This window comes from Echiichthys vipera (genome assembly GCF_963691815.1).
Source record: "Echiichthys vipera genome assembly, chromosome: 19".
Taxonomy (NCBI): domain Eukaryota; kingdom Metazoa; phylum Chordata; class Actinopteri; order Perciformes; family Trachinidae; genus Echiichthys; species Echiichthys vipera.
Window position 1 is genome coordinate 17647875 of NC_139844.1, and position 26795 is coordinate 17674669.

General features: G+C 41.5%; 1 protein-coding gene across 3 annotated transcripts; it reads left to right on the forward strand.

The window, feature by feature from the left end:
• Nucleotides 1-5146: 5146 nt before the first annotated feature.
• ncoa7b (nuclear receptor coactivator 7b) lies at nucleotides 5147-24560 on the forward strand. 3 transcript variants are annotated; one of them, XM_083934481.1, is made up of 17 exons: nucleotides 5147-5164; nucleotides 7265-7430; nucleotides 12362-12507; nucleotides 15900-15970; nucleotides 16601-16708; nucleotides 16799-16900; nucleotides 17463-17588; nucleotides 17753-17937; nucleotides 18428-18582; nucleotides 18725-19303; nucleotides 19478-19649; nucleotides 20329-20476; nucleotides 21664-21789; nucleotides 21904-22056; nucleotides 22812-22907; nucleotides 22989-23062; nucleotides 23717-24560. In XM_083934481.1, the coding sequence occupies exons 2-17, from the start codon at nucleotides 7393-7395 to the stop codon at nucleotides 23850-23852; spliced, it is 2415 nt and encodes an 804-aa protein (XP_083790607.1). In that variant the 5' UTR covers nucleotides 5147-5164; nucleotides 7265-7392; the 3' UTR covers nucleotides 23853-24560. The 3 variants fall into 3 exon arrangements, with proteins under 3 accessions (XP_083790607.1, XP_083790608.1, XP_083790609.1); XM_083934482.1 differs by having other exon boundaries at nucleotides 18428-18579; XM_083934483.1 differs by having other exon boundaries at nucleotides 18461-18582.
• The last annotated feature ends 2235 nt before the right edge of the window (nucleotides 24561-26795 follow it).

The window sequence follows — 26795 nt, forward strand, 5'->3', positions numbered from 1 at the left end:
ATTTCCCAAAATGTCAAACTATTTCTTTAAATACAGGGAAGTCTTAGCTATGAAATATTCCCCTCATAGATGCTTCATCTAATGTCCATATCGGTTGCTAGGAAACATCTGTTAGCATCTCTGTCACTCAGTTTCGGTTGTGTAATTTGATATATATTTGTGAAATGCAATGTATTTAACAACATTTTGATCAAGTGTCATGCAGCTGTGTCTACCATATCCATCACCTCTTATACTCTTCACCCTAAACAGGTAACATATTAGCAAGCTAACGTTAGCTCTGCCCATTGATCGACTTAGCTGTGTACACGTATTTGTCACGTTTTTGGCTGTCAAGGTTTCTTAAGTGGGACTCTCAATTCTGATGGGCAACTCTCTCTCATAGATTTCTTGTCCTAATTGTTTTATCTATTACAGATAAAAACCCTGTCTGTTGGAGGATTTTCTAAAATATAGCTGCACTTTCCCCCAGGTTTGATTCATTATAATGAATGGCGACTCCCATAATTCCTTCAATTTATCAATTGTGTGACATATCCTTCTTCATTGTTTAGGTTTTGCAGGCTCTTGCTGCCACTGCGTACTTAAAGTTATCAGTGGCTGTAGTCTAAGCTAGAAGTGCATGACGTCTGAGTAAAATGATTTTAAATCTTTCCAAGGCCTGTACTGGGTCAGACCTTTGTGACCACTTCAACAGTTAGAGAAGATATAAGGAAGATAGTATCTTTATTTGCCCTGACCTAGAAAAACAAGGCAAAGCTTTTTAGTTGTTGCCACTCTGATTGTTTAAACCCCTAGTTTCAACATTAGAAATGTGATGATAAAAACCAAACATGAATATGAACTGACTGGTATTATTAGTTGGCACATATATGCATTCTCAGTGGCGTGCATACAAACATCTGCTCATCCTCTGCTATATGTGTGTTTGTGTGTGCGCGCGCGTGTGTGTGTGTGTGTGTGTGTGTGTGTGTGTGTGTGTGTGTGTGTGTGTGTGTGTGTGTGTGTGTGTGTGTGTGTGTGTGTGTGCGTGTGCGTGTGTGTGTGTGTGATATTACCACTTACCCTGAAATGCTACCAAGCTGTTTGTGGGCCCTGATGAGACAGTACCATAAAAGTGATCATATCAGTGGCTGAAATGATCCCTGCATTGTTCAGGTCGTATAGGACAAAAAGACCAGCGACTACAGGTTTGATGGATTTAGACTATTATTCTATTATTAAAGGCCTGTCTGAGAACCACATCTTGAAAACATTACACAGCAAAGAGTAAAACGTTTACTGGGGTTCATCCATGGCTTTTTTTTAGCGCTTAAAATCCTGTGAAACTGTGCCATACTCTGTCCTTTTTTGTTTATGTTTTTTCTTTTATGTCTGTGCTTCCAGGAAGGAGAAGCAGAATAACTTTACAATACAAAAGTTGAATAAAAATGATTAGAGATGAGGAGAGCAAGAGAGAACATTTAAAAGAAGGTGTTCGGGGACATTTGGGAGGTGGTCATGGCTGTCCCGTTGCTTAGTCACATTAAGGTCTTGAAGGGGGGGGCGATGAAAACCAGAGCCCCCGGGGTCCCTGCCAACACAAACCCTGCTCCCAACTGAACAGTCCCCCACAATCCTTTGCTCCAAACAGAGTAGGGAGAGGAGGGGGGCTGGAGAGGAGTCTGAACAGGACGGAGGAGGGACTCACCGGCGCCATGGTGATCCCTAAGACAACTTATCTCCTCTCTCACAATGATAGCGCCTGTCAAAATAACTGCCAAGATACATAGCCAGCCAGGAACTGGTTAACTCCTGCCTCGTCCAATCAGAGGGCCTGCAGCCGGGGTCTCCGTCCTTCCCCACCTTCGAGGGCTCTCTGGGACCCGAGCTCCACAAACACACATTATCTCATGTCTCATTGCTCTCTATCTCAAACAGGTCCCGCTTTAGTGGAAGGAGTGACAGGAAACCGTCACTACATTGCATTTACATCTAAATTACGTCTTTCTTAGTTACTGTTACAGATTTGTAGCGGATATTGGAACGTACAAACTGAATAAATTATACAAAACAAATGTTAAAAACACTTAAAGACATATTATGCCGGTTTTAATACACTTCTGTGTCCTGGCAGTATGGGCGCGGTGTTCAGATGAAAGATGTCCGCCTGTCCAGCGCCGTCCAGACTCATAAAATATTGAAGGAAGTTCATAAAAGTGTGTTTTGTAGCATATTTTGTAGTTTAAGTTATCAATATATTGACATGATACCACCTGAAGCTCAATATCAGCCAAACCAATGAGCTTGGGGTGGACGACCAGAGGAACAGGAGACATTCAGGGACAGGAAGTGAAGAAGATGGAACAAAAACATAAATTTAGGGCCTCCAGTGTTACAAAGCTCTCTTGAGCGACACCTTCAAACTGCTGGCTAAAGAACAAAATTGTATTATTTACTATACTGTATACTTTACTGTGTTTATTACCGATCCAAAATCATGCTGTCATATCCACCTCTGTTAGTTTCACTTGCAATGTGCTGAAGGCAATCCTCATACTCTCCTCATTACCATTTACTGCTAACAAAAAGTTGCTTTGAAAAAGAAGGTTAATTAGACAGAGTCCCTTCCTCCGCTCCTGCATGAAGACATCGAAATATGGCCAGAAAAGTGTTTTTGTAGATCGTCAATTCAATTCAATTCAATTCAATTTTATTTATAGTGCCAAATAACAACAAAAGTTATCTCAGGACACTTTACAGAGTAGGTAAAGACCACACTCTATGACTTATTTATGATTTACATAGACCCAACTATTCTCCCATCACAAGTCACAGTGAAGTTGACCTTTAACATATAAAACAAGGATCTAAAATGTCATCATCGTTTTATTTTCTTATCTTATTTTTCAACATAATTGTATCCTTTTTGACATTTTTGTGAAATGTCGTCAAAATGATCATATTGATTGTTTAACTTTTGTGTAACACAACATGTCCTCTCCCATTTTTCAGACCTCTGGTTCTTAGTAGCCCACCATTTGTTGTGAACTGTCGCCACCAAGCGGTAAAAATGATAAACAGCTCAAGAGGTCAAAGAGATCATTTTGGGATCTCAATATGGTAAAAAAAAAAAAACTGAAATAACAACAATAACAACAACAAACACACACACACACACACACCAAACAATATATGTTTTCAATCATCAATCGGCCGCTTTTACACAAATTGCAGTATTTGTTTTTTAGTGATCTAAAAATAATTAAATCACAAATCATATCTAGGTAACAGGTCAAACGTTGAGAACCTCTGCACTATTACGTCCGTGGTAAGTCGTATTAGATAGATAATAGATACTATTCTATTGCAAAAACAACTATATTATAAGGTTATTTAAGCTCATGTAATGTATTGCACTGTAGGGTCTAAGGATAGGGAGATGTTTGCTGCACTGATTCTAAAACCCTTGATATAAATTTGATATTGGGCTTTATAAATAAAATTGACCCCATTTCATTAGTAGGCTAATACAACTATTGCTGTGAGGACTGGACACATGTTGGTAAAGCCGTGGAGTATTAAAGCCCCTGACGACCCACACAGGTGGTTTCTAGTTGATCAGACCTCTTCTCAGGACTGTGTTGGTGTGTCTACTGTGAATGATTGACATATTGTCCAGTCTCCTGTTAACTTTGTTTCACCTGTTAAGGCGGGACAAAGTACACCTTTATCATTCTTATTGGTGGACGGACATTTATGACCTCATAACTCCTCATCAAATTCTCATCAAAGCCCCGCCCACCTTCAACCCAAGCAGAGGTCCAATCAGCCAGAGTAACTGAAAACACCTGTGTGGGTTTTCAGGGGCTTTAAAGCTTAACCCATCTGTTGTTCGGCCAGTGACGCTGAAACTCTTCGAGTGATGAATGAATGTTTAAGAGAAGCAGTCTGTGAATGTTCTCATTTGTCCTGGTCGTCGTTATCCCCAAAGCAATTTCAGTCCAAAACAACTGGACTGGTTGTTTGTCTAGGAAGACGTTTCACCTCTCATCCAAGAGGCTTCATCACTTCATGTACGCATCTGACCAGGCTGGGACTGGTCCAACTATCTGGTGTGGAGATCCAGGTATTTAACCTCCACAAGGGCGATGATGTCACTGGTACCCTTTATGCTCCAAGTGCCAACGGCAGTCGTTAGAGTGGCAGTCGTTGATGGGGGGTAGGTTTGGACTTCGTTAGTGCTCTATTGAGTCTGAACGACATTCGTTGGAGTCACAGGAGGCCATTTGTGAACAGTTGTTCTTTGAGGTTAGATTGTCGAATCTCCTGGGAAGGGATGAAAGGGCAGCATTGTCAATTAGAGATTAGTGGTGTCTCAGACCCCTTCCTCTGTTTAGCAAGGGTTTCTCTACTTTTACGTAGATGGCTTCTTTTACTCCTCTTTCAAACCATCTGTCCTCTCCGTCCAGGATGTGGACATTGTTGTCATCAAAGGAGTGGGCTTTCTCCTTGAGGTGTAGGTGGACAGCAGAGTCCAGGCCTGAGGAGTTAGCTCTCCTGTGTTGGGCCAGGCGTTTATGCAGTGGTTGTTTTGTTTCTCCAATGTAGAGATCTTTCCATCTATCCATCCATCTTCAACCGCTTTTCCCTATTGGGGTCGCAGGGGGGGCTGGAGCCAATCCCAGCTGACATTGGGCGTGAGGCGGGGTACACCCTGGACAGGACGCCAGTCTAGAGACAAACAGAAACGCACAACCATCCACACACATTCCCACCTAAGGGCAATTTAGAGTCAACAACTGACCTAACACATACATGTCTTTGAACTGTGGGAGGAAGCCAGAGAACCAGAAGAACACACAAGTCGATTGTCATCATTCATTCACACAGACACGAGAAGAACATGCAAACGCCACACTGTAGAGATCTTTGCTTTCCTCAATTCCTCTAAGAGAGGAAGAAAAGAGTAGTTCCCTGACCGGGAATCGAACCCGGGCCGCGGCGGTGAGAGCGCCGAATCCTAACCACTAGACCACCAGGGACTGTTGTGAGATCTTTCCAACGTTAACAATAAGTACATACATGTAGCGCGAGTGCATGTTTTAACCGTGTCCATGACACCAGAGGGCGCAGTGAAGGGAGGAGGTTTCATTAACGTTAGCTGCTGGAGGATGCACGCAAGGTAACGTTAAACGGCAGTTTTTCGCTACCTGTTTTCTCTCAGATTGAGCGTTTGAAAGCGTCTTTTTGCACCGGTGTTTGGCGTTAGCGTTGACCAGAGGGTACGAACAGGAATGCCTTATTTTATTTTAAGAAAACGGGCTAAAATACTCTGAACCATCCGCACCAGGTTGATACCGTCTTGTAAACAAAGTGGCTAGCTAGCAGCGTTAGCATGTGATGTTAAATCAGTTGTTAATCTGGACCTGTGTTTGTTTAAGGTCAGACCTGGCTGCGGTTTGTGTCGCTTTAACGTGATGGACGTGTGTGTTTTGTTTAATGCTGCAGCTTAAGCAGAGGCTGGGGTAACTTCGGTTCTCCGGGAGGATAGATATCTCTTTGAGCTGCTAGGGATGAGGAATGTAGCTAGGTGGGTTTCACATTTAGCTGGTTAGCCATTTACCTGTTATATAACACGACCAGGCTGCACATGGATGCACTTCCCTGGTTTCTCTTTGGGGTGTGTGTCATTTTCACATTCAACATTATATTAAGTCAATTATACCTGTGGGAGCAGTTCTCATCGCAGAAACAAGTTATTTATATTTGTCCAACGACTTATTTCTTTTTTTTTTTTAATATTATTTAAACATCTTTATTTCAGATTAAGAACAAGCAGATAATGAGAAATGCAAATATTGATAGAAATAAGACAAGTGTGCAAAAAAAGCATATTAAAAATATAGCTAAACATATATATAAAGTAATCAATTAAGTTAAATTAAACATAAATAAACAATGACAATAGTCACAATGAAAAAATGTATCAAAAATATGACAAATTCAAGATTCAAGAAAACTGTATTTATCCCCGGGGGTAATTAAAGGTAAGGCACATAAAGCAGTGACAAAGTGAAAATAATAACTCAGATTAAATAGGTTATGAACAGGACAGAATACAAAACTAAAACTATGTACCCGTTGACCTTCCTGTTACCCTCAATTTTTTTAATTTTAACACCGTTTATCCTTGAGGTCAGTTTGACCCCAGCAATCAAAGCTAATGGACACAGAAAATGATCGTACTCAAAGTTGTTACTCACGTTTTTATGTCAGGTACTCTATGTGTATTTGTTGACTCCATAAACAGCATTTTAAATTAAACACAGCTGCCCAAACACCTTCTTATACTGTACATCCAGAATTCCTATAACGTGAATTTGGAAATATACGGATAAAAACAAAAGATTTTACAGATTGACCTCAAATTAAATTGAGGGATATTTAAAGCATGTTTTAAAGTAAGTGTATTATTTGCAATTTAAATATTTACTATGTTGTGTTATTTGGAATGAAAGCAATTTCCATTATCAAGGACAATAGTATTCATTACGTACAGAGTCAATTTGACCTCAGGAAAAACAAACACAGATTCAAATATTTCTAATTATTTGAATCGTAAAATAGATAATAATTATAATGATTATAATATAATATATATAATTATAATCATTATAATTTTGATTACATTAGCATAAGTCGACTGTTGTTCAAGTGAGCCGTGGGACCATATTTAATCAAATTGACCCCAAGGAACGCCGAAATATGTGTACAGGACAATGAAAAAATATATTCCGTAAAGATTAAGGTTTTCCCAGTTGTCCTCATAAAATTAGGAAGAGTCATTAAATATAAAGCAAGGATAACAGGAGGGTTAAACAAGGTGCAAATGGACAACGAGGTAGATCTGTGTGCACTTGATGCTGTTGTTACGGCTAGTTGTTAGTGTAGCCGTGACGATCTGCATGTTTACGTCAACTGGAGTCCCAAACTAATGCCGCTAATAATAGACACAGTGTTGTGATGAAGCTGATGTTGACTGTGGCAACATTAACTAGTTGCAGATGTGTCTCTCCTCCACAGCAGAGGGATGCATTTTCCGATCCTGCCGGTCAGAACATTGTCAGCTGAGTGGCCTGACACGCTTATTATAAGATGCTTTCATCGCCCTCCACTTAGTCTGATGAGACTTCACCGTCAGGGCTTTTGCATTGTAGTGAGTGTTGCTGAGTGAGGAGGCACTGGTGAGCCGGCTAATCCCCCTCGCTTATTTCCTCTGCAGAACAAGAAAGAAGTGTGAGAGCGCAGTGTGAGATCCTCCCAAGTCCGCAGGACACACTGAGTGGGTGTGTAAGGGTGGATGTTTGTATGGATGCACTTGACTGCATGCAGTTTTAGTACCCTGGCCTGATGGAGAAGAGAGACAGGAAGCCGGGATACTTTGCCAGGTAAGGGAAATGCATGCGTGTTTGTTTTGAATATTTGTCTTAGTTCTAATTTAGGCATTTGTCACGCAGCAGAACTGATGTTAAGCTCCAACATTAAGCATGTTTCCTGTGCTTGGGACAAATTGCTTTCATCTTAAGGTGGTGCATTCAATCTGTAATTAGCTAAGGAACAAACTTTTTGTTTTGTATTCATGATGATACAATGATTACAATTAATACAACAGGAGTAAATCAATCACTTTTTCACCTCACTCCTTTTTTCTTAGAACCACTTTTCCCAACATGTTGACCTACATGAGCGAGTGTTAAAACATGATTTGATTAACCAGATTTACCAACCATTCAGAAGGACAGGGTCCCTTAAAATTGACCCAAATTGAACAACCACAGCTCCTAAAGACACAGATGTGAAAAATAATAAATAAATACATAAAAATAAACAACAAACCATATGTTTTTTTATCCTCACTCTCACAGGCTCACATGTAAGAGAACAAATATTCAAACCAGGGATGGAGATCCTGCTCCTGGAGGGCGAAACCTAAAACATGCAGGGCAGTGGCCCTCCAGGAATGGGATTGCTCACCCCTGGTTCAAACCCTAACAGGTGACCCCAAATCTACTTTAAGACCCTCCATTAGCATTAAATAAAAACTACCAAAATAGAATGAAAACAATTGTTAAGAACAACAACAGAAGGTTGTGTAACAGTGCAAACACATGCAAAATTAGTATCCGAAAAGAAGTCGAGCAACTTTTAGGCGCCAGACATAACATTGATAGCAGTGACTCGTCAGCTGCTGCACAGAAATCCAATTTTTGTTTGTCAACATTCATGTAACAGAGCAATTACAGTGTCAGGTTTCTCCCAAAATACTTGTTGTTTTTCCAAAGAGAACAGACGGACAGTACAATAACATTTGGTCAATAAAATGGATGGAGCAAAGGTGCAGTGCAGCAAGACAGAAACGCTACAAAACAAAGACTTGGGACTAAAAATGAATTAATAATAGAATAGAAATATAAAAAATATATTTATTATGGTAATAAAAACAACCTAAAATACTGAAATATATTTATATTTATATAAAAAACAGGTGTGCGTTGGTTTGCTATACAACTTTGCTAAAGAGTTCCAATGAATGATGAGAATCGACTTGTGAGCTTCCTTCCCCCGACAGACGTTATAATATGAGGACACAGGAAGTCTTTTGGCTCTTGTGCTATTTATTTCCATCTACGTCACTTGGGCCAGGTTATAACATGCTGGCGTGTAAAGTCCAAAATGTTTTTATGCTTGTTGGACGAGACACTGTAGCTTTTCCACTGTGCTGCACGGCAATTTGTACCATGACAATCTGCTGTAAAGGTGCATTAACTCATCATTTATGTTCACCTTTCTCTTTCAATTATGTCTGTCAAGTCCCCTGTCTCTGCCTCGTGTAATCTGAGTCATGCGTCAGAGTCTCTTGACCCGCGGGGATAACGTTGACTAAAAGCGTGTTTCGGCAGCATTGTGAAACACGATAGCAGGAAGTGCGTGGAAAGAGGCTCGTCACAGCTACGGTGCAAAGACGGCCGAGGAATCGGCGGGTCATGATCAAAGATCAGCCCTTTCTTTCTGACGTCTACGCAGATGAGACGTAGCGTAGAGCGATCGACCAATTAAAGACCAGAGTGCAGACAGGTGTTTATTTCAGAGAGCTGAGTGAATAATGTTGTGTTCTACTGCGTGATGTGGCTTGAATCTGTCTAAAAAGCTTTAACCCACACTTCAGAATAGAGTTCTTGTTTTGCACAACATAGGAAAATTAAACATAACTCGTTTGTTTTGTTTTGTAACTTAAATGGACATGCTTCAGGTGTCACATGCTCACATGTAAATGAAAATAGTGAACCAGAAACCGGATAAATAAGCAGATTTATGGATAAGCAGGAGTCGTCTGGTGTGTGTGCTGTCAGAGCTGTTGATTGTGGCCTTGGGATAAATGATGTGAGGTAATGCAGTGTAGCCTAATGGGCTTGATTCTTTCTTATTGTGTCTCAGGTTACCTGTTCAGGCTACATTTACGGCCTGGTACAAACCTTCAATTTGTCTTGTGTTTTATTGATTTGACCGGCTTGTGTTGGAAATAATACATTACTATTATTATTTTGGAACAGCGTCACATTTCTCTCCCGTCTAATTATAAGTTAAGTAGTGCATTCGATCTTAAAGGTCTCATATTACGCTCAGTATCAGGTGATTCCTAGTAGTTTGGGTTTCTACATGAACATGTTTACATGCTTTAATGTTAAAAAGACACATTCTTTTTTCTGATACTGCCTATGTGAATATATCTGTTCTGACCCTCTGTCTCTTCAAGTGCCAGGAATGACAGAAACAAAGCTGTAGCTTTAATATAGTCGTGACATCACGACTGTACAGAAGTCCTGGCGGCTCGTTTAAAGACACAGTTTTTGAATACGGGCTGTGTGCATTTCTCACGCATTATGCATTTCATACTTTCACAGTATTTATAGAGCTACTCCACCTGCTTTATAATAAAAAAAGACTCACTCAGAAATCTCACTTTTTTACAATATAGGACCATTGAATTGCAGGCTTGGAGCTGAGTCAGAGGTGGTGTGCAAGATGAACACATCAGACTCCTGCAGACCTCTACTTATAGTAAAATCAGTAGTTATATTGTGTCTGTGTGGGCAGAAGTGAACATTTCAGGAAGGAAAATCTCTCAACACAGCAACTGCTATAACATGTAGCTCTCCTGCTTGTTGCACCATATGATACCTTGCTTCCTGACAAATGGAGGAGATGTAATCAGCGAGCATGCACACAGCAATAACAAGTACTAACACGTTGTGCACTTCTTTTTTTAGAGATGCACGATCCAGTTTTTTTACGATCCAATCTGATACCGATACCTGGGCTGAGTGTATTGGCCGATACCTGGGCTGAGCGTATCGGCCGTTACCTGATACCGATCCGATACTGTTGAATGAATGAACCGTTTACCTGTCCATGAGAGTGAAGACATCAGGATTGACATGAACATTTAGCCTTTTTAAAAAAGGTAGCACATTAACACAGATATAAATGTGCATATTTATTAACAAATAACAAAGTGTACATTATAAGCAAAAATAAATAACACTTCCATGTAAAGTGCACTGCAAACTGATATTTTAAAATGTAATATAAACCCTAACCGGCGTTGCAAACGTGGAACTGAAGTGGCTAGATCGCTGTAACTGTATTGCTGTTTATGATATCAATGAAGAGGAAAGGACTGGATCGGCCTCATTCATCTGATATCTGATTCAGCTAATTAGTCAATATCGGAGCCCGTATCTGATCCGGATATCAGATTGGTGCATCCCTACTTTTTTGTGATTTATTGTTTTACAGAAGTGAAACCCTTTACATGTAATTAGAATAAAACAGAAAGAAAAGGCTCTCTAATGGTGATAAATGAAACATACATCAAGCGTTGATCAAAATGAAGTAGGAATACAAAAGACAAAATAAATGCATGCAAGTATTCACGCCCTCACTATGGTAAAGGACATGAGATTTATTATTCAATATATCAACAGCAAACCTAAAGGCAACAGAAATTTGCCTAAAACAACAACAACGTTAATGTTGTGGAGTCCAAGTTTATTGTTTTCTTGCTTTTCGGAATCCATGCTACTTGTTCCCATGGCGATAACTACTTTTCCTGGGGACCGTGTCCGGTTCCTGCGTCACCCTGTCGGGGTGTAATGTGAAATAAGACGCTGTTGAGATTGCGTCTGCAGATTCTCGCGTTCACCTCCAGATGTGTGCCGCATCAGTTCAAGTAGAGAGACCTGAGGTTGTGGGAGAGGCCTGAACTGTGTCTGTCTGCAGCCTTATCGACCCACTCTCGCCTTTCCATTAGGGCACTAGAACACTTAAAACACTATACTTTTCGTTTTCTTTCGTTCTTTCTTTTGCCCGGGGCTTTGCTTGGCAGCACTGCCCCTATCACTCAAAGCTTATGATAAATCAATTTGGCCTTATCTTTCCTAAACATACTCATATCCACACTTTAGGTTTCAGCTGGGCTTAAGTGCACCGCTAACCCGTGGTTCCCCTGCACTGCAGTTTGCCCCCTTAATGAGCCCAAACATGGTGCGGAGATGCCATTACATCATCGCTTCAGCTATCAATGATTGAACAGGGTAAAGGACATTCTGAGAGGAAAAAACAGCTGACACAGCAAAGTAAAGAGAGAGAGAGAAGTTAAAACTTAATCCAATAACTTTGAGCACAAAAGCAGCACTGGACAGAAGGTCTAGATTCACAACAGAAAGTTTGAACGTCACAGTATGTTTGACAAAATAACGCAATATTGATATTGCAACAATGTTGTCGTGTTGACTATTGACTATATACAGATATACTGTAGATATGTAGATGCTTTTTATTCTTTATTAGCTTGTTTTTCCTTTTTTCTATTTCTTCTATTTCTTCTTTCTTATACACACTAAAGGCATGTTTATTTATGTGTATCTTTGTCAACACATGTCTGCATTCTATTTTTCTTCAAAAAAAGGTGAAATGAAGAGTTTTTTAGAAGTGGTAAAGGCAAGTTATTGAAAAGCTAGAACAGTCTGGTAAGTTCCCAAAATGACGTCACTTTACTATGATGCAGGCTTTTAAACCAGAAAAAAAGACATATTACAAAATTTAAAAGGTCTAAGACGATACCTAGTCTCGTATCACAATATTGATATAATGTCCATTTATTGCCCAGCCGTATTAGACAACAAACAAGCATGTGCTGCCCCCGGGAGCTAACGGAAACACCGGGAAAATTGTGTGCAAAAGAGATGTGCTTTGTTTATTTAACTTAGAATAAATAAATAAATATATATGTTCTCTGTCTACTCTGGCGTCTCATCAGGCTGAAGAGAAGGAGACAGCTCAAGCAGAACCAGTCGGAGAAGAATGTGACCGAGCAGAACACGGCAATCATCCTCCCAAATGACAGCAACCCACACAAGAAGACAGACCTACAGAGAATAACAGCGAGGCCACCTGCAGGCTCGGGTAAGACCGCCATCAAAATATACAGACACCTCGAGAACTGGGGCCGCTCCTCTTAGGGTACGTGTTGTTACTATTTGTTGCTGGTTGATAGGGACGCTCCGATCGATCGGCAGCCGATCGTTATCGGCCGATATGGACCCTAAACAGGTTGAACGTGGGCTCTCAAAGTGCAGATCAGAAAAGCCGATCGCATGTATATATATATATATATTTTTAAGCCGAGACGTTTTTTCTGCGCATGACGAAATTTGCCTGTGAACGTTTGTCCGCTCTCATTAATGAGACTCGCAGCATGAGTTCTCCGGTCTGGAATAACTTCACAGTTTCTGAAAAAGATGTAAAGCTCACCAAAATTCCAAGAGGTGGTAACCAACAACGACAATTTAATACAACAAACCTCGCCCGACATTTGAGAACGCGCCACATGAATACGGCGAGTATGAGAAACAAGCCCGGGCAAAACAAATCCCAAAGACAGCCGTCATTCAGCTCACGGTGAGTGAAACGTTTAGACGTTTAGAAACGTAAGCCTGCAGCCTTACAGCAGGGACAGGAAAAGGTGGAAGGATATAACAACAAATGGACTTGAGGAGCAGCCTCTCTCTGTGGTGGAAGACACAGGATTCAGACGGTTGATTTTGTTCCTGGAGCCACGCTATGCAACACCCCCATAAAGATCTTGATTATTATTATTTATTATTTATTTTAGTACAAATGGTTTTACCACTTTAAGTGGTGCACAAGGCTAGATTGTAAATACGGAGCATTGAGGATTATTATTATTGTTATCATTATTCTCCCATCCATTCTGTGATCGGTGATCAGTATCGGCAGATTCATGATTCCTGTGATCGGATCGGCCCCCAAAACTGCTGATCGGAGCAGCCCTAGTGGTTGAGACAACCTGGAGCAGAAATACTTCTCATCTCACCCTTCTCTGTATGATCACACAGAATAGCTCTTCATCATCTAGTTATCAAAAATATTCTAGTCATGGAAATGACAGTTAACCTTGGTGTAATGGCTCCATTCAGAGAGAATCCAAAAGAATTCTTACAAAAACAAATATCCCTACAGCTACAGTGTTCTGTTGTTGATGCTTTCTGTAAATGCCCATTTTAAAACAAGCAATATGTTGTGCACACTAGTGGTATTAGTATTACTGTCAGTGTGAATTTGAATCCCCCTGCTGTGTTATTTGACTGGGTCCTCTGTGTTGGGAACGACCTCAGCAGTTTTAAACAGGAAGTTGCATAACCTTTAATCCTGTGCTGTTTTACAGTTGATGATGACATTTAAAGAGCTGTGTTCACAACGCCTGTCAGTACTGAGGGTCGGTGCTAGGGTTAAATCACAACAGAAATACTATGATACCTTTTCATTTCTGCGTAACCTAAAATCCTAGTTGGCATACTAGCATCTTTAGCAATAATTTGACCCCTTAAAGGAGCAGTGTGTAGGATTTAGGGGTATCTATTGGCAGAAATGGAATATAATATCTTTATAATTATGTTTTCATTAGTGTGTAATTATCTGAAACGGGAGTATGCACAGAGTCTGTCGTGTTTCTACAGTTGCCCGGAACAGACAGACTCTGGAAAGATTATTCAGTTGTTTGCCACTTTATCACTAGATGGCAATAAATCCTGCACACTGCTCCTTTTCAATGTATTTATTACCTTATTTGAAAGTACAATACCTGTAGCACTGTTACACACACAGGTGTTTTTTAGTTAATCTTAGACGTCTTTGCAGGACTGTATGGGTGTGTATTCTGATTGTCATCTTCTTGAGTCTCCTGTTACCTTTGTTGCATCTGTCTGACAAATTACACCTTTCTCATTCTTATTGGTAGATGGAGATTTGCGACCTCCACGCATTCCCATTGTGGGTGTTCAGGGGCTTTAAGAAATAAAACAAAAATTAATAAGGCTCCGTTTACACCTACACAGTTATTTTTAATAACAAAGTCATTTCCCTGCGTTTGTGCCCTTCGTTTACAGGCAAATGGAGAATTTGCCTCTGAAAACGGTTCTTTCTAAAAACTCCGGCCAGAGTGGAGATTTTGAAAAACTCCTGTTGCAGGTTTGCATGTAAACAGAGAAAAACTGAGTTTTCGCCAGCCAACGTCAAAGTATGCGCCAGAACTTGCACCTGCCTCATAGCTGCGACCTATGTTTCCATTTTCATTTGCCTGTGGTGATCATGGATTATTGGCTAACGTGGGTTTGAGCTTCTCTGTACACTGCCACCTTCGGGTTTGGTGTGCTCTTGACACCATGTATACACAGGTTAGTGTAAACTAAAAGTTTTTGTGAAAACGGACAAGAGTGCATGATGTTACTTTTGAAAACAAGACATGTCCGTGTAAATAGCCGGCCATTTTTGAGGGTTTTGTTCAAACGCAGGAGACAACTGCAGAATCAACAAAATTGTATCATGCAGCTTATTAAAATTAAAGAAATTCTTTACGTTGGACCAGAGTCAATGTAAGCCAATTGTCAAAGCATGTATATAGCTTCAGATGTGCCCAACAATAAACCTAATCAAACCTGCATTCTGTCTTCGGTGTATGCTTAATGATGCTTCGTGCTATCATGTGTTGCTGGGTTTGTTTGCAGCATAAATCATCACCGGCTCCTTCATATTGACAGTGATAATGGACTCTGGTCATTCGTGCAGAGCCAGCTGTGTAAACTCTGCAGTATGTGTTTTAATAAGACCACAACAGGGTTATCTGCAGCCCATCAAAGCAAAAACAAAAAACACATCTTTAGATTGTATGAGCTTTCACTTTTATAGCATGTTAACACAGCCCAGTATAAATGAACCGAATAGGGGACAGCGTTCACAGGAGCGACTTGATGCCCGGTACAGTAAAGAGCAGCTGCAGTCTGGTTGTCTAATGCTTAGTCATGCCCTCTGTTTCCCTGGAGGAGGCGGTGGCAGTGTAATTTAGCATTCAGGGAGTGGTACGCTAATAGCTTCTGTGTTCTTGGCAAGAAGTAAATGCTGACTGCGGACCTTGTCTACTACAAGGGTCATATTGTGCGTGTGTGTTTTTGATAACTGCTTCATTATGTGTGGGGCAGTGTTTTAAGGCTGGGTAATGATGGGGGACAAACAAGCACTGGTACTGACTCAAAGGGCAATTAACCACAGGACACTTGAAGTCATCTCTGGTAGGGTTTTACTTCGCTCTGCCTCATTGGGTGGTGTTTCCATTTTTATGGTTTATTGTAGAAACCTAAATGTGTGTTAGCAACCCAGACAGTATGACACGAACGAAATGAGACCGTATTTAAGAGATATATATATGGTCGCATTCGTATGAGATTATTACCTGTTCTTGGTCTGAAAAATCCTTTTCTCTTTTTCCGTTTCCCTTCTAGACGATGGCTGTAAGAGTAACAATCAGGCAAAGAGGGAGAAGAAGAGGCCACCGGGGACAGTGGAGTTCATTGTGAGTGAAACTCCAGTGAAAACACATTGGAACAGGGGTGTCAAACTCATATTAGCTCAAGGGCCACATAAAGCCCCAAGTTCACCTCAAGCGGACTGGACCATTAAAACCACCGCATGATGACAGATAAACAACAGCAACTTTACATTTGACCCTTACTTTAAGTGTAAAGAAGTACAAGTACCGTACAAATTAAAAAAACATCCTAAACAGTATGAATGTGAGAAAAGTGCAGTTTCAACAATATGTCTCCGTTTCCAACTGTATTGTGGTCAGAGTGGATCACTTTCAGTTTTTCTTAGAAAACCAGACAGTGTGTCCATTTCTCCTTTTTGACAAAGACATTTTCCATTGGCGTCTGTTGCATGAACAGTAGCCTACGCTAGCCTGCGCAGTGTGTAGCCTGCACGTCAGGACGTGGGATCTATAATGACATATTCAGCCAACGGTCTGCTACTCTTAGAAGGACAGGGCAACTCCCAGTGGACAAATAGTAATATTGGAAAATTGGAATTCTTCTTCTCTGCAATTTTCTCACTTTGTAAAGTCATCCAGTGGGTCAGCTCTGGCCCCAGCAAATATAACCTTCCTGTGTGCCTTTTTTTAAACAGAGATAATGTCTTGTTACAGGTGGGACCTGATGATTCCCTTATGAGCATCGCACTCAAGTTCAACATCACCCCAAACAAACTGGTCCAACTGAACAAGCTCTTCTCTCGCAGTGTCTACCCCGGTCAGGTGAGAACCTCGGCAGTAACACGAACCACTGCTTCAGTTCATTATTCCTCCCACTGGCTGACCATTGGCTGTCCATCGTCATTATTACAGAAACTGTTCGTCCCCGATGTGAGCCAGCCAGAGACTGAACCAAAGTCTCTGAGTTCCTCGGATCCCTCCATCACAAATGGCTTATCAAGGAAATCTTCACAAGTAAGTAGAGAACATGGCATTAGGCAGTAGTTTACAGTAGCCATGAAGGGACAAATTTGTTAAAAACGTCAAAAGGCACATGGCAGGGTGTCCTCCCTCAGTCTTCTTATGTTTTCTGTCTGAAACTTTACCAAAAAGGCAAAAATGACAAACTAATGGACTAATGACACAAGACAAAGCGAGAGCATCTTTGAACAGAATGCAGCACAATAATCATTTTTATCCCGATTATAATCTGTTTTTCAAAATAGTGGGAAGCCAAAAATTGTAATTGAAAATAAAATTTGATTATTTCCCCAGCCCTAAAACAACATTGACTGAATATTTCTCAGTATTTTGATCTTCCAGCATTTGACAGGTCAGGTGGAAAAGTTACTTTCGGACCCTTTTAAAAAGCGGATAACAAATGTTAAATGCTCTAGTGGCTTAAAATCTCTGCACCAGTTATGGTCAAAGGCTAATGAGAGCTGAAACCACACGTTGATCATAGTCTTCAATACAAGCCTTACTAAACACAGGCTTAACATTCAGTTCTCTGATCTGTCCTTTTAACCTCCTTCAGGACGGCTTTTCAAACCGCATGACAGCAAAGTCCCTCCGGCGTGAGCTCTCCCCAAACTCAGAGGACGAGAGCCCGGCAACAGTTAAATTCATCAAGATGAGCTGCAAATACTTCACTGACGGCATGGTAAGAAATCCTGGAAAATGAACCCTGAAACACTTCATTTTGAGACGTTTTTTTGGGACTAAAACAACCATCAGCAGGTACCACTGTTGTATTCTGCTTGTATGATCCAGCTGTGTCGTTGTTGCCCCTCTCATCCCTGCTGTCTCTCTTTTTGTCGTTTGCAGGGAGTCGTGGGAGGCGTGCTGATTGTTACGCCAAACAACATCATGTTTGACCCCCACAAGTCGGACCCCCTGGTGATCGAGCACGGATGCGAGGAGTACGGCCTGATCTGCCCCATGGAGGAGGTGGTCTCTGTGGCGCTGTACGACGACGTGTCACGCATGAAGCTCAAAGATGCCCCGCCATCGTAAGAGCGCCGAACGGTCTCACTTTCCTCATTTCCCTCTTTTTGTAAATTCTTCTTCCGGTCCTTTAGCTCTGGTTCCTCCTTTTCGTGTTCCTCCTTCCAGTTTCTATTTGTCTTCTTCTTCTCTGGAGTCAAACTGTATAAAGCCATTTCCATTCATACTGTAGGATACTGTTCATACTGTTTTTTTAAAGTTCCTTTTGTTTCCACTGGATCCTGTCTAGTATCAGTCAAAGGCCTCTTGGATTCCAGTTGTTCTAGTTTTGTAATTTTTCATGTAAATGTTGTGATTTGTTCTTCATTAATCTTTTTCAATTTTTAAAATCATTTGCTGTTTTTCATCACGTGTGTTATTTTTGTTTTGTATCATTCTTGTCATTTATCATTTCTGTTTGGACCTTCTTTTTTTGTTTGTTTCCTTTTCATTTTCACGCTGGTTTGCGGTGCGGTGTGTGTGATGCCCCCCCTCCTCCCCCCCGTGACCCCACAGAGACCTACCCCAGGATTTGTGTCCTGTGTACAGGCCCGGTGAGTGGGAGCAACTGCCGTCAGAGCAAGATCTGAACCCCTTCAGCCGCTATGAAGCACTCGATCCCAAGCGACCGATTGTCTTGGACGACATCGAATCGACCCTCTCAGAAAGTGGTAACATCATGTATTTGGCTGTAGTGCAGGACTATTTGTACATCAGACCACCTGTCCTGGAATTTGACGTGTAAGAAAGCTTGTGAAAACCTATAAGATGTTTTGGTATTAAGCAAAAACTGTTTTATCTTCTTAAAACCAGCGAGCACAGAGGGCGAGCAGGTAGAGAAGTCTCCGTCAGACGAAGGATTCACAGAGTTGGAGACGACTGTCAGCACCGAAGAAGGGGATGGGACTTCCTCCAAAACCCCGGGCATTGTGAGTAGCAACCAACCGGAACTAGGACCAAGCCGGGGAGACTTTCAGGACAAGTCGCTTCTCAGTAAAACTAAAGGGAAGCTGGACGACGAAGAGGATGAGGGCGTCGCTCAGAACAGCCCTGCTGAGGATGGAGAGTCAACACAGTCCTCTTCAGAGACTAAAAAACAGGACGACACACGTGATAAACCCGCAAACCGAGAGGAGACCAAAGATATAAAACCACAAGGGACCGAAGAGCTGCTAAACGGTGCGAGTGATATAATAATCGACCCACCGGTGGACCAAAACAGGAAACTAAGTCTGGAGACTCTGGAGGTTCGTGAGGACTCGAGTCCGAAGAGACAGAGCCCAGGCAGACCGGCAGGTGGGGCTGAGCTCAGTGAGGAGGAGAGACGGAAGAAAAGTTATGAGGCAGAAGTGAAGTCGTGGCTGCTGGAGAGGATGCAGGCTCCAATCGAAGGTAGGAATCATAATCTACCACATTCCCCCAGATCTTCACTGTGGAGCAAATACAGAAATGAAAATATCAGACTCTATGTGGACACTGAAGGAGGCTACAATAAAATGAAGGAGTGGTGCGTCAAACTAACGAAACTCTCTTTCTCTATTTTTCACATTTTCACATTTTCTACAGACATGCTTTTCTCATCGGAGGAGAAGAGTAAAATGCCACCGATGTTCCTTTGCTTCAAAGTGGGAAAACCAATGAGGAAGTCCTTTGCTAGCGGGACGATCTCTAGCCCCGCCCACTCATTTGGGGGCCAGGGTAAACAGCCGGAGTACTGGTTTGCTGTGCCACAAGAAAGGTAAGATGATCCAAGATGATACCTGACCGTTATCTTAAAGGTCCCATATTGTGCTCTTTTTCAGGTTCATACCTGTATTTTGGGTTTCTACTAGAACATGTTTATTCATTCATTCCTCTTCAACCACTTGTCCCTGTCGGGTCGCGGGGGGGCTGGAGCCTATCCCAGCTGGCATCGGGCGTGAGGCGGGGTACACCCTGGACAGGACGCCAGTCTATCACAGGGCACATAGAGACGAACAGAGACAGACAACCATTCACACCTACGGGCAATTTTTAGAGTCATGCTTTAATCTTCAAGAAACACATTCTTTTTCTCATACTGTCTGTCTGAATATATTTGTATTCACCCTCTGTCTGAAACGCTCCGTTGTAGCGCCTGTTCCTTTAAAACCCCCTCCTGAAAGATCCCAGTCTGTTCTAATTCTGTTTCTGGGTCTTCTGCATCTGTGCTTTCGACGTCTCTGCAATGTCATTGCAGCCGGAGAAATGACTTTATATTATATATATATACAGTATATATACAATATATAGTATAGTTGTGACATCACAACTGTACAGAAGTCCTGACGACTCGTTTAAAGACAGTTTCTGAATGCGGACTGTGTGCATTTCTCTGCGGATTGAGTATTTTATGTAGCACCTCAACCTGCTTTATAATCCAGTATACTGTGTTCCAGGGTGGACCATCTGTATGCATTTTTCGTCCAGTGGTCTCCGGATGTTTACGGGAAGGAGGCTCGAGAGCAGGGCTTCATTGTGGTGGAGAAAGATGAGCTGGACATGATAGACAACTTCTTCAGTGACCCTGCATCTTGCAGCTGGGAGGTAAGCGCAGTGGAAAAGAAGATTTGATATCATGGTTACGGTTAGAGGAAATATCGCGGTTTCACACTCAACAGGGAATTTATTATTCAAAACATGGGTGTAAAAAAAATACACGCAAGCATTCTTTTGGTCCCCTTCCTGCAAATAAGACATGTGACACGTTGTGAGCTACCGTTGGACCCCTTGCAGGTGTTTTCACACAGCAGCCTTTGCAAAGCAGATATCCATCTTCTACAACAGCTCCAGCCATTTTGTAGCTATCTAAAATGCTCCCACGTTGCTGATTTTAAGGCGCTTTTCTGACGGATATAAGGCTGAAATGACATTTCCCTCTGACATTTTTACAGCTCTTCTTAACCAGTCACTGATTCCCAAACTGGAACTTCTACAACTGGTGGTACTCAAGCTCTCTCTGGTGGTACACAAAGGGATCTCCAAAAAAAATTAAAAAAAGGAAACATTATTTACTAAATTGATATAATAGTAAGAAAATACATAAACTTTTAAGATCCGTGAAATGTTATTTATCATAAGTTCATTGCCTGTCATATTTTTGTCTCAATATCAGCCTGTTACTGGTCACATGTGTTAAGAGCTAAACTGTGATCGCAGGATAGTAAGCAGAGGTAAAATGACTGACATGTCAGTTCTGGTGCTAACCTTCCTACAGTGTGGTTGTGGCTGAAGACGGTCAACAATAGATAGTCTTATGATTAGGAATAAACCTTCCTGTCCGTAGCTGAATAGTGTAGACCTACGCTGCTGTATTTGAACGTTGGTCTTAGTGGTGGTACTTGAGAGAGCCTGATATTTTCTAAGGTGGTACGTCATGTACAAAGTTTGAGAACCACCGCTCCAGGTGAATGGCACGACTCTCTTGCACAAGTGTAATGTGACTCGCAAAGTTCTCACAGGGCAACAATGCAGGAATCAGAACACCATAGATATCATAGATTCTTCTGTGTCATTATGAAATTGCGACGTTATATAACCGCGGTTACGGCCGAATCAGTTAATCCCATCATCCCTAGTAGTGTTCACTGACATTGCTAATACAGTCCTAAACAATAACGGCACGTGTTTTGTACTTTGGCCTTGACGTTTTGAGCTTCATTTATGACTTGTGGTCTGCTTTGTCTATGTGTCATCTATTTCTCTTTGATGTTGACTTCTTATTTCGCTCCAAGATCATCACCATTGACGAGGCCAAGCGCAGGCAGAGTTTCAGCAGCTGTGACGGGGAATCGTCGGTTGATGCGCTGCCCATACTCAGTGATAACAGTGATCTGCTGCAGGACACGCACATCGAGAAGGTAACCTTGTTTGCCTTTAGCTAACCACGTAAAACAATCCAGTCGCTGACAAGAAAACAAGAAATTATGGACATCAGCACGCCTCAATAATCTGATGATGTGTTCGCCCTCCAGCTTGCCTGTCGCTTGCCAGCCCGTGTGCAGATTTACCACTGGAGACTGGTCTATAGCACTTTGAAAAATGGGACCAGCCTGAAGACTCTGTATAGGAGCCTGGCAGACGTGGACAGTCCTGTGCTGCTGGTCATCAAAGACATGGATAACCAGGTAGATAACTGCCGGATACCTCAATGAGGCCCGGCTGATGATGCAGCAGGTGACTGACAGTCACAGGAAATGCCCACTGACCATTAGATCACAGAGGGTAAAACAAATGCACCAAGGTGATAATAAGATTCCTCATGTCATTTGTTCACTATTAAAAACTGAATGACTACACAAGTACTTAGAGGAGCGACACCCCTTGATTTAATTTCCATTTTGCAAAAACATACATGAATACATTTTTACAGAACTCATATAGGTTATGCATTTTTACTATTTTTTCTATTTCTGGTGTTTAATGACTGTTTAAAGGACCGGTGGGTGCGATTTTAGAAGGATCTATTTACATAAATGGAATATAAAATCCATCATAATGCTTTCATTCATGTACTGTATAATCACCATACACTAAGAATCGCTGGTTTTCAGTATCGTTTCACCTCAAGGCCACCGCACTAAATCCTACAAACTGCTCCTTTAACAGTATGAACATGTTTTCATGCATCCTAAAAGGTAAAATAGACTTAGACTTAGACATAATGGAACTTGGAACTATTCAGTGACTTTAAAAAATAGACGGAGTTAAAAATAATAAACTTCTACACTGCAATAAAAACATATGCTATCAAGTTGATTTTAAATGTTCAATGCAAATACAATGATATAAAACTTCACAAGGGTTTTAACTACAAGTTGAACCAGTTTCAGCCCATTTCTGAGTATTTTCATCCTTCCACTGAATCTGACTCTTATCACAGATATTTGGGGCTTTCTCGACTCATCCCTTCAGAGTGAGCGAACACTGCTACGGCACAGGAGAAACATTCCTCTACAGCTTCTGTCCTGAGATCAAGGTTTGTATTGAGTTTGCTTAAGACCTCAGTGTGGGTATTTACTGTTATTCCAACATCAGACGGTTTGCTCTTGATTTTCAGGTGTACCGCTGGACGGGGGAGAATTCTTACTTTGTGAAGGGCAATACTGATTCTCTGCAGATGGGAGGAGGAGGGTAAGTATCAAATAAGCTAGCTCGTTTAAAGGTTCCACATTATAAAAAGTGAGATTTACTGATTTTTTTTTTTTTAAGATTATTTTTTGGCAGTTTTTCAAGCCTGTATTAGATGGGACAGACAGGAAATTGGGTTAGAGAGCAAGGGGGAGTCATGCAGCAAAGGGCCGCAGGTCAGCGTCGAACCCGTGGCCTGCCTTTACATGGGGCGACTGCTCTAACCACTGTACCACCGGCCGCTCCTACGTGTCATTTTTAACTATAAAGCAAGTTGAGGTGCTATATAAATACTGTGAAAATATCGCAGAGAAATGCACACTGCTCATAATCAGAAACTGTGTCAGGATTTCTGTACGGTTGTGATGTCACAACTATATCAAATCAAATCAATCTTTATTTATAAGGCACTTTTCATACTTTTTACAGTAGCACAAAGTGACTTACAGAAAATAAAAGCAAGAGGGTGAATACAGGTATATTCAGACAGACCGTATGAGAAAACAAATGTGTTTTTGAACATTAGGGCATGTAAACATGTTCCAGTAGAAACCCAAAATACAAGTATGAACCTGAAAATGAGCACAATATGGGACATTTAGTGTGTTCTTTGTGGCCAAGCACAAATGTATATCTCTCGCTCTCTTTCCTCCGAAGGGGTCAGCTGGGTCTGTGGCTGGACGCTGAGCTGTACCGAGGCACCACCACCAAATGCGCCACCTTCAACAACCAGCCACTTTCCAGTCAGCAGGACTTCAACATCCACAGTGTGGAGGTCTGGACCTTCGAGTAGCCCGACCTGCTCGCACATACTCCCACGTTCACTCTCCGCTCCAAACTTTCAAACTTCCTCACGTCTATTTTGTGCCACTCGGAGGCAAACCTAGCTACCCCACAATGACACGATGTTCGGTGAGAGAAGCTTGTGCACTTGTGACGCTGAACGGAAACAGAGCGGCCTCCTGTGGCCTGTTTTGCGGTGGATTGGACCTGCAGGTAGGTGGGCCCCTGGTGTCTCCTTCAAAGGTGTAGGTGGTAGGTGTGAGAAAATGTTGTTCATTGGCTGCCTTAGACATCCGTCAGCACCTCCATCTTTTCCAGAATGCCGGCTGCCTTAGCACCATAAGAGGAGAGAGAGAGAAGAGGAAGGCTTCTGATTCACTGTTGAGGTCATCCCAACAAGAATTAATCTATAAATGAAAAAGGTATCCCATAATGCTGTCTGTTAATCTGTGCAGAAATAATGATGAATTAGTGTCTTTGGGAATGTACAGGATTAAGTGCTGAAGACGTTTTGATTTGATTTTTTACGATGAATTTCAAACTTAAAGGAAGCGGAAATTGCCAGGGAGACCGTTGAATCACTTTCCAGAGTGGACAATGGTGTAACTGTTTACAATGGAAGTGCCGCACTTCCCCCGAAGGCCGTCTTGTTCCCTTATTTTTGAGTTTTAGACGAACTGAATGAGAGCTTTCCATCGCATCTCCTCATCATGTTTTTAATCCCCCCCCCCCGTACAATCCAAATCAAGTGGTAAAGCCAGGTTTTGTAATGACCAAATATGTTGTATTTTATGTTTAATTTCAATTTATTGTGACCTCGTCATATTTTATAAAAATTTTAGACTTTTTTTATTTTTACATTTTATTTTTGCATTATGTTTTTACAAAGAGCGCTCGGTTGTTCTTCTTCTTCTTTTCAAACGGTCGTACTTTTATAGGAATGTTGTGTTAAATGTTTCTGATTGGACCAGAACAAGCACCAGAAACGTGTTTGTTTGTCAGTATTGAGTTCATATCTCACGTCGGCTGATTTTTTTGTTTGTCTTTATATTTATCATTTGCGGTCGCTGTTGTTCAAAGAGCCAGTTGAAGTTTAACATGTCGTCACTTTGCACTTCGGGATTAATCGACAGTCAGTGCTGTGTTTGTGGCCCTGTGTAATTAAGCATTTATTCAATTTAAAATTGTTACTGAGTGCTATTTGATCACCACTACAGGAGGGTTAGGGGTTAGCGTAACCACAGGTCAGCTTTACTTAAAAATGGAAAAGGGACAGTTCTTGCACTCTGGTATGCCACTAACTAAGACTTCAGATCCACTAAAACGGAAAAGAATCGCTCATTTATATACTGCGTATCCGACACAGGCTTGTAGTGCATGAACATGTGATACTGCAAATGTCTGACACCACTGTTATGATACCTGCCATACTATTCACTAACGCCAGTTAGCGCTTCATGCAAGAACTGAGCTTTGTCGTCTCGTGTAACTGTGAATGTTCCCTGAGTATTATTTCTCTTGAATCCAAACACTGCTGTGATATCACTGAGGACCTATTTATTGTGTTGTTATGGCAACCACATTTAAACCTAAATAAATGTTAAATATATACATACATGGTAATGGGTTGTGTTGTTTATGTCTGCTTTTATTGCTCTCTACACTGGCCTATTTGTGTTTCATAGTTATTGTTATGGGATTCATTTACAGTAATCCACTTGGACACTATGATGTAATAAGTATAAACAAACACTGAATCATGAAGCAGTGAGGATGAATCAAGAGGTCTCACTCCACTCTGTCTTAAGGCACTATATGACCTCAGGTGTATCTCCAGCTTGGCTAATTCTGTGTTATCCACATTCCCAGTCGACATTATGTATCCTCATAAGACATCTAAACCTGTTTACAGTGAGCCATCTATGTCTTAAATGTGTAGTTTTCCTCAATATCTTAATGCTACATAGAATTGTAACCATCAGAATAGGATGAACTATATGGAGGACTAAACATACAATAAATAAACATACAAATAAATAAATGCAGAAATACATACTGCTGAAATAAATGTATGAATAAATGGGACATTCTACCTCATTCACATATGGACACAGTAGCTCAGTGTATAGGTGACTCGGCTGGGAACCGGAGGGTCGTCGGCTCGAGTCCCTATGTGGACCGTGAATGGAGTGTGGACTGGTGGCTGGCGATGTGCCAATTCATCTTCTGGGCACTGCCAAGGTGCTGTTGAGCAAGGCACTACACTCCCAACTGCTCCGATCCATTGGTAGCCCCCTCACTCTGTCATCTCTCCATTAATTGCATTTATATAGGTCCTGTTTGTGCATGTGTGTATTTCAGGCCATGTATAATAACGGAGTGAAAAAATTGAATTTCCCCTTTTGGGATTAATAAAATAAATATTTTCCTTCTATTTACCTTTGGAGGCCAGTAGTGTTTGGTGTGAGGATTTAGGAAAAGTAGATGGAGAAGGCTCCTCTTAGACATACGTAAGGCATACAGAAGGACAGTGTGAGTACGCCATAGACGATCTTCGGCACGTTTACAGACACAGAGACGATCTTCGGCACGTTTACAGACACAGAGACGATCTTCGGCACGTTTACAGACACAGAGACGATCTTCGGCACGTTTACAGACACAGAGACGATCTTCGGCACGTTTACAGACACAGAGACGATCTTCGGCACGTTTACAGACACAGAGACGATCTTCGGCACGTTTACAGACACATAGACGATCTTCGGCACGTTTACAGAAACAGGAGCAGGCCGCAGCCGTTAGTACTTGAGAAACAGAGACGATCTTCGGCACTTTTACAGACACATAGACGATCTTCGGCACGTTTACGGACACAGAGACGATCTTCGGCACGTTTACAGAAACCTAGACGATCTTCGGCACTTTTACAGACACATAGACGATCTTTGGC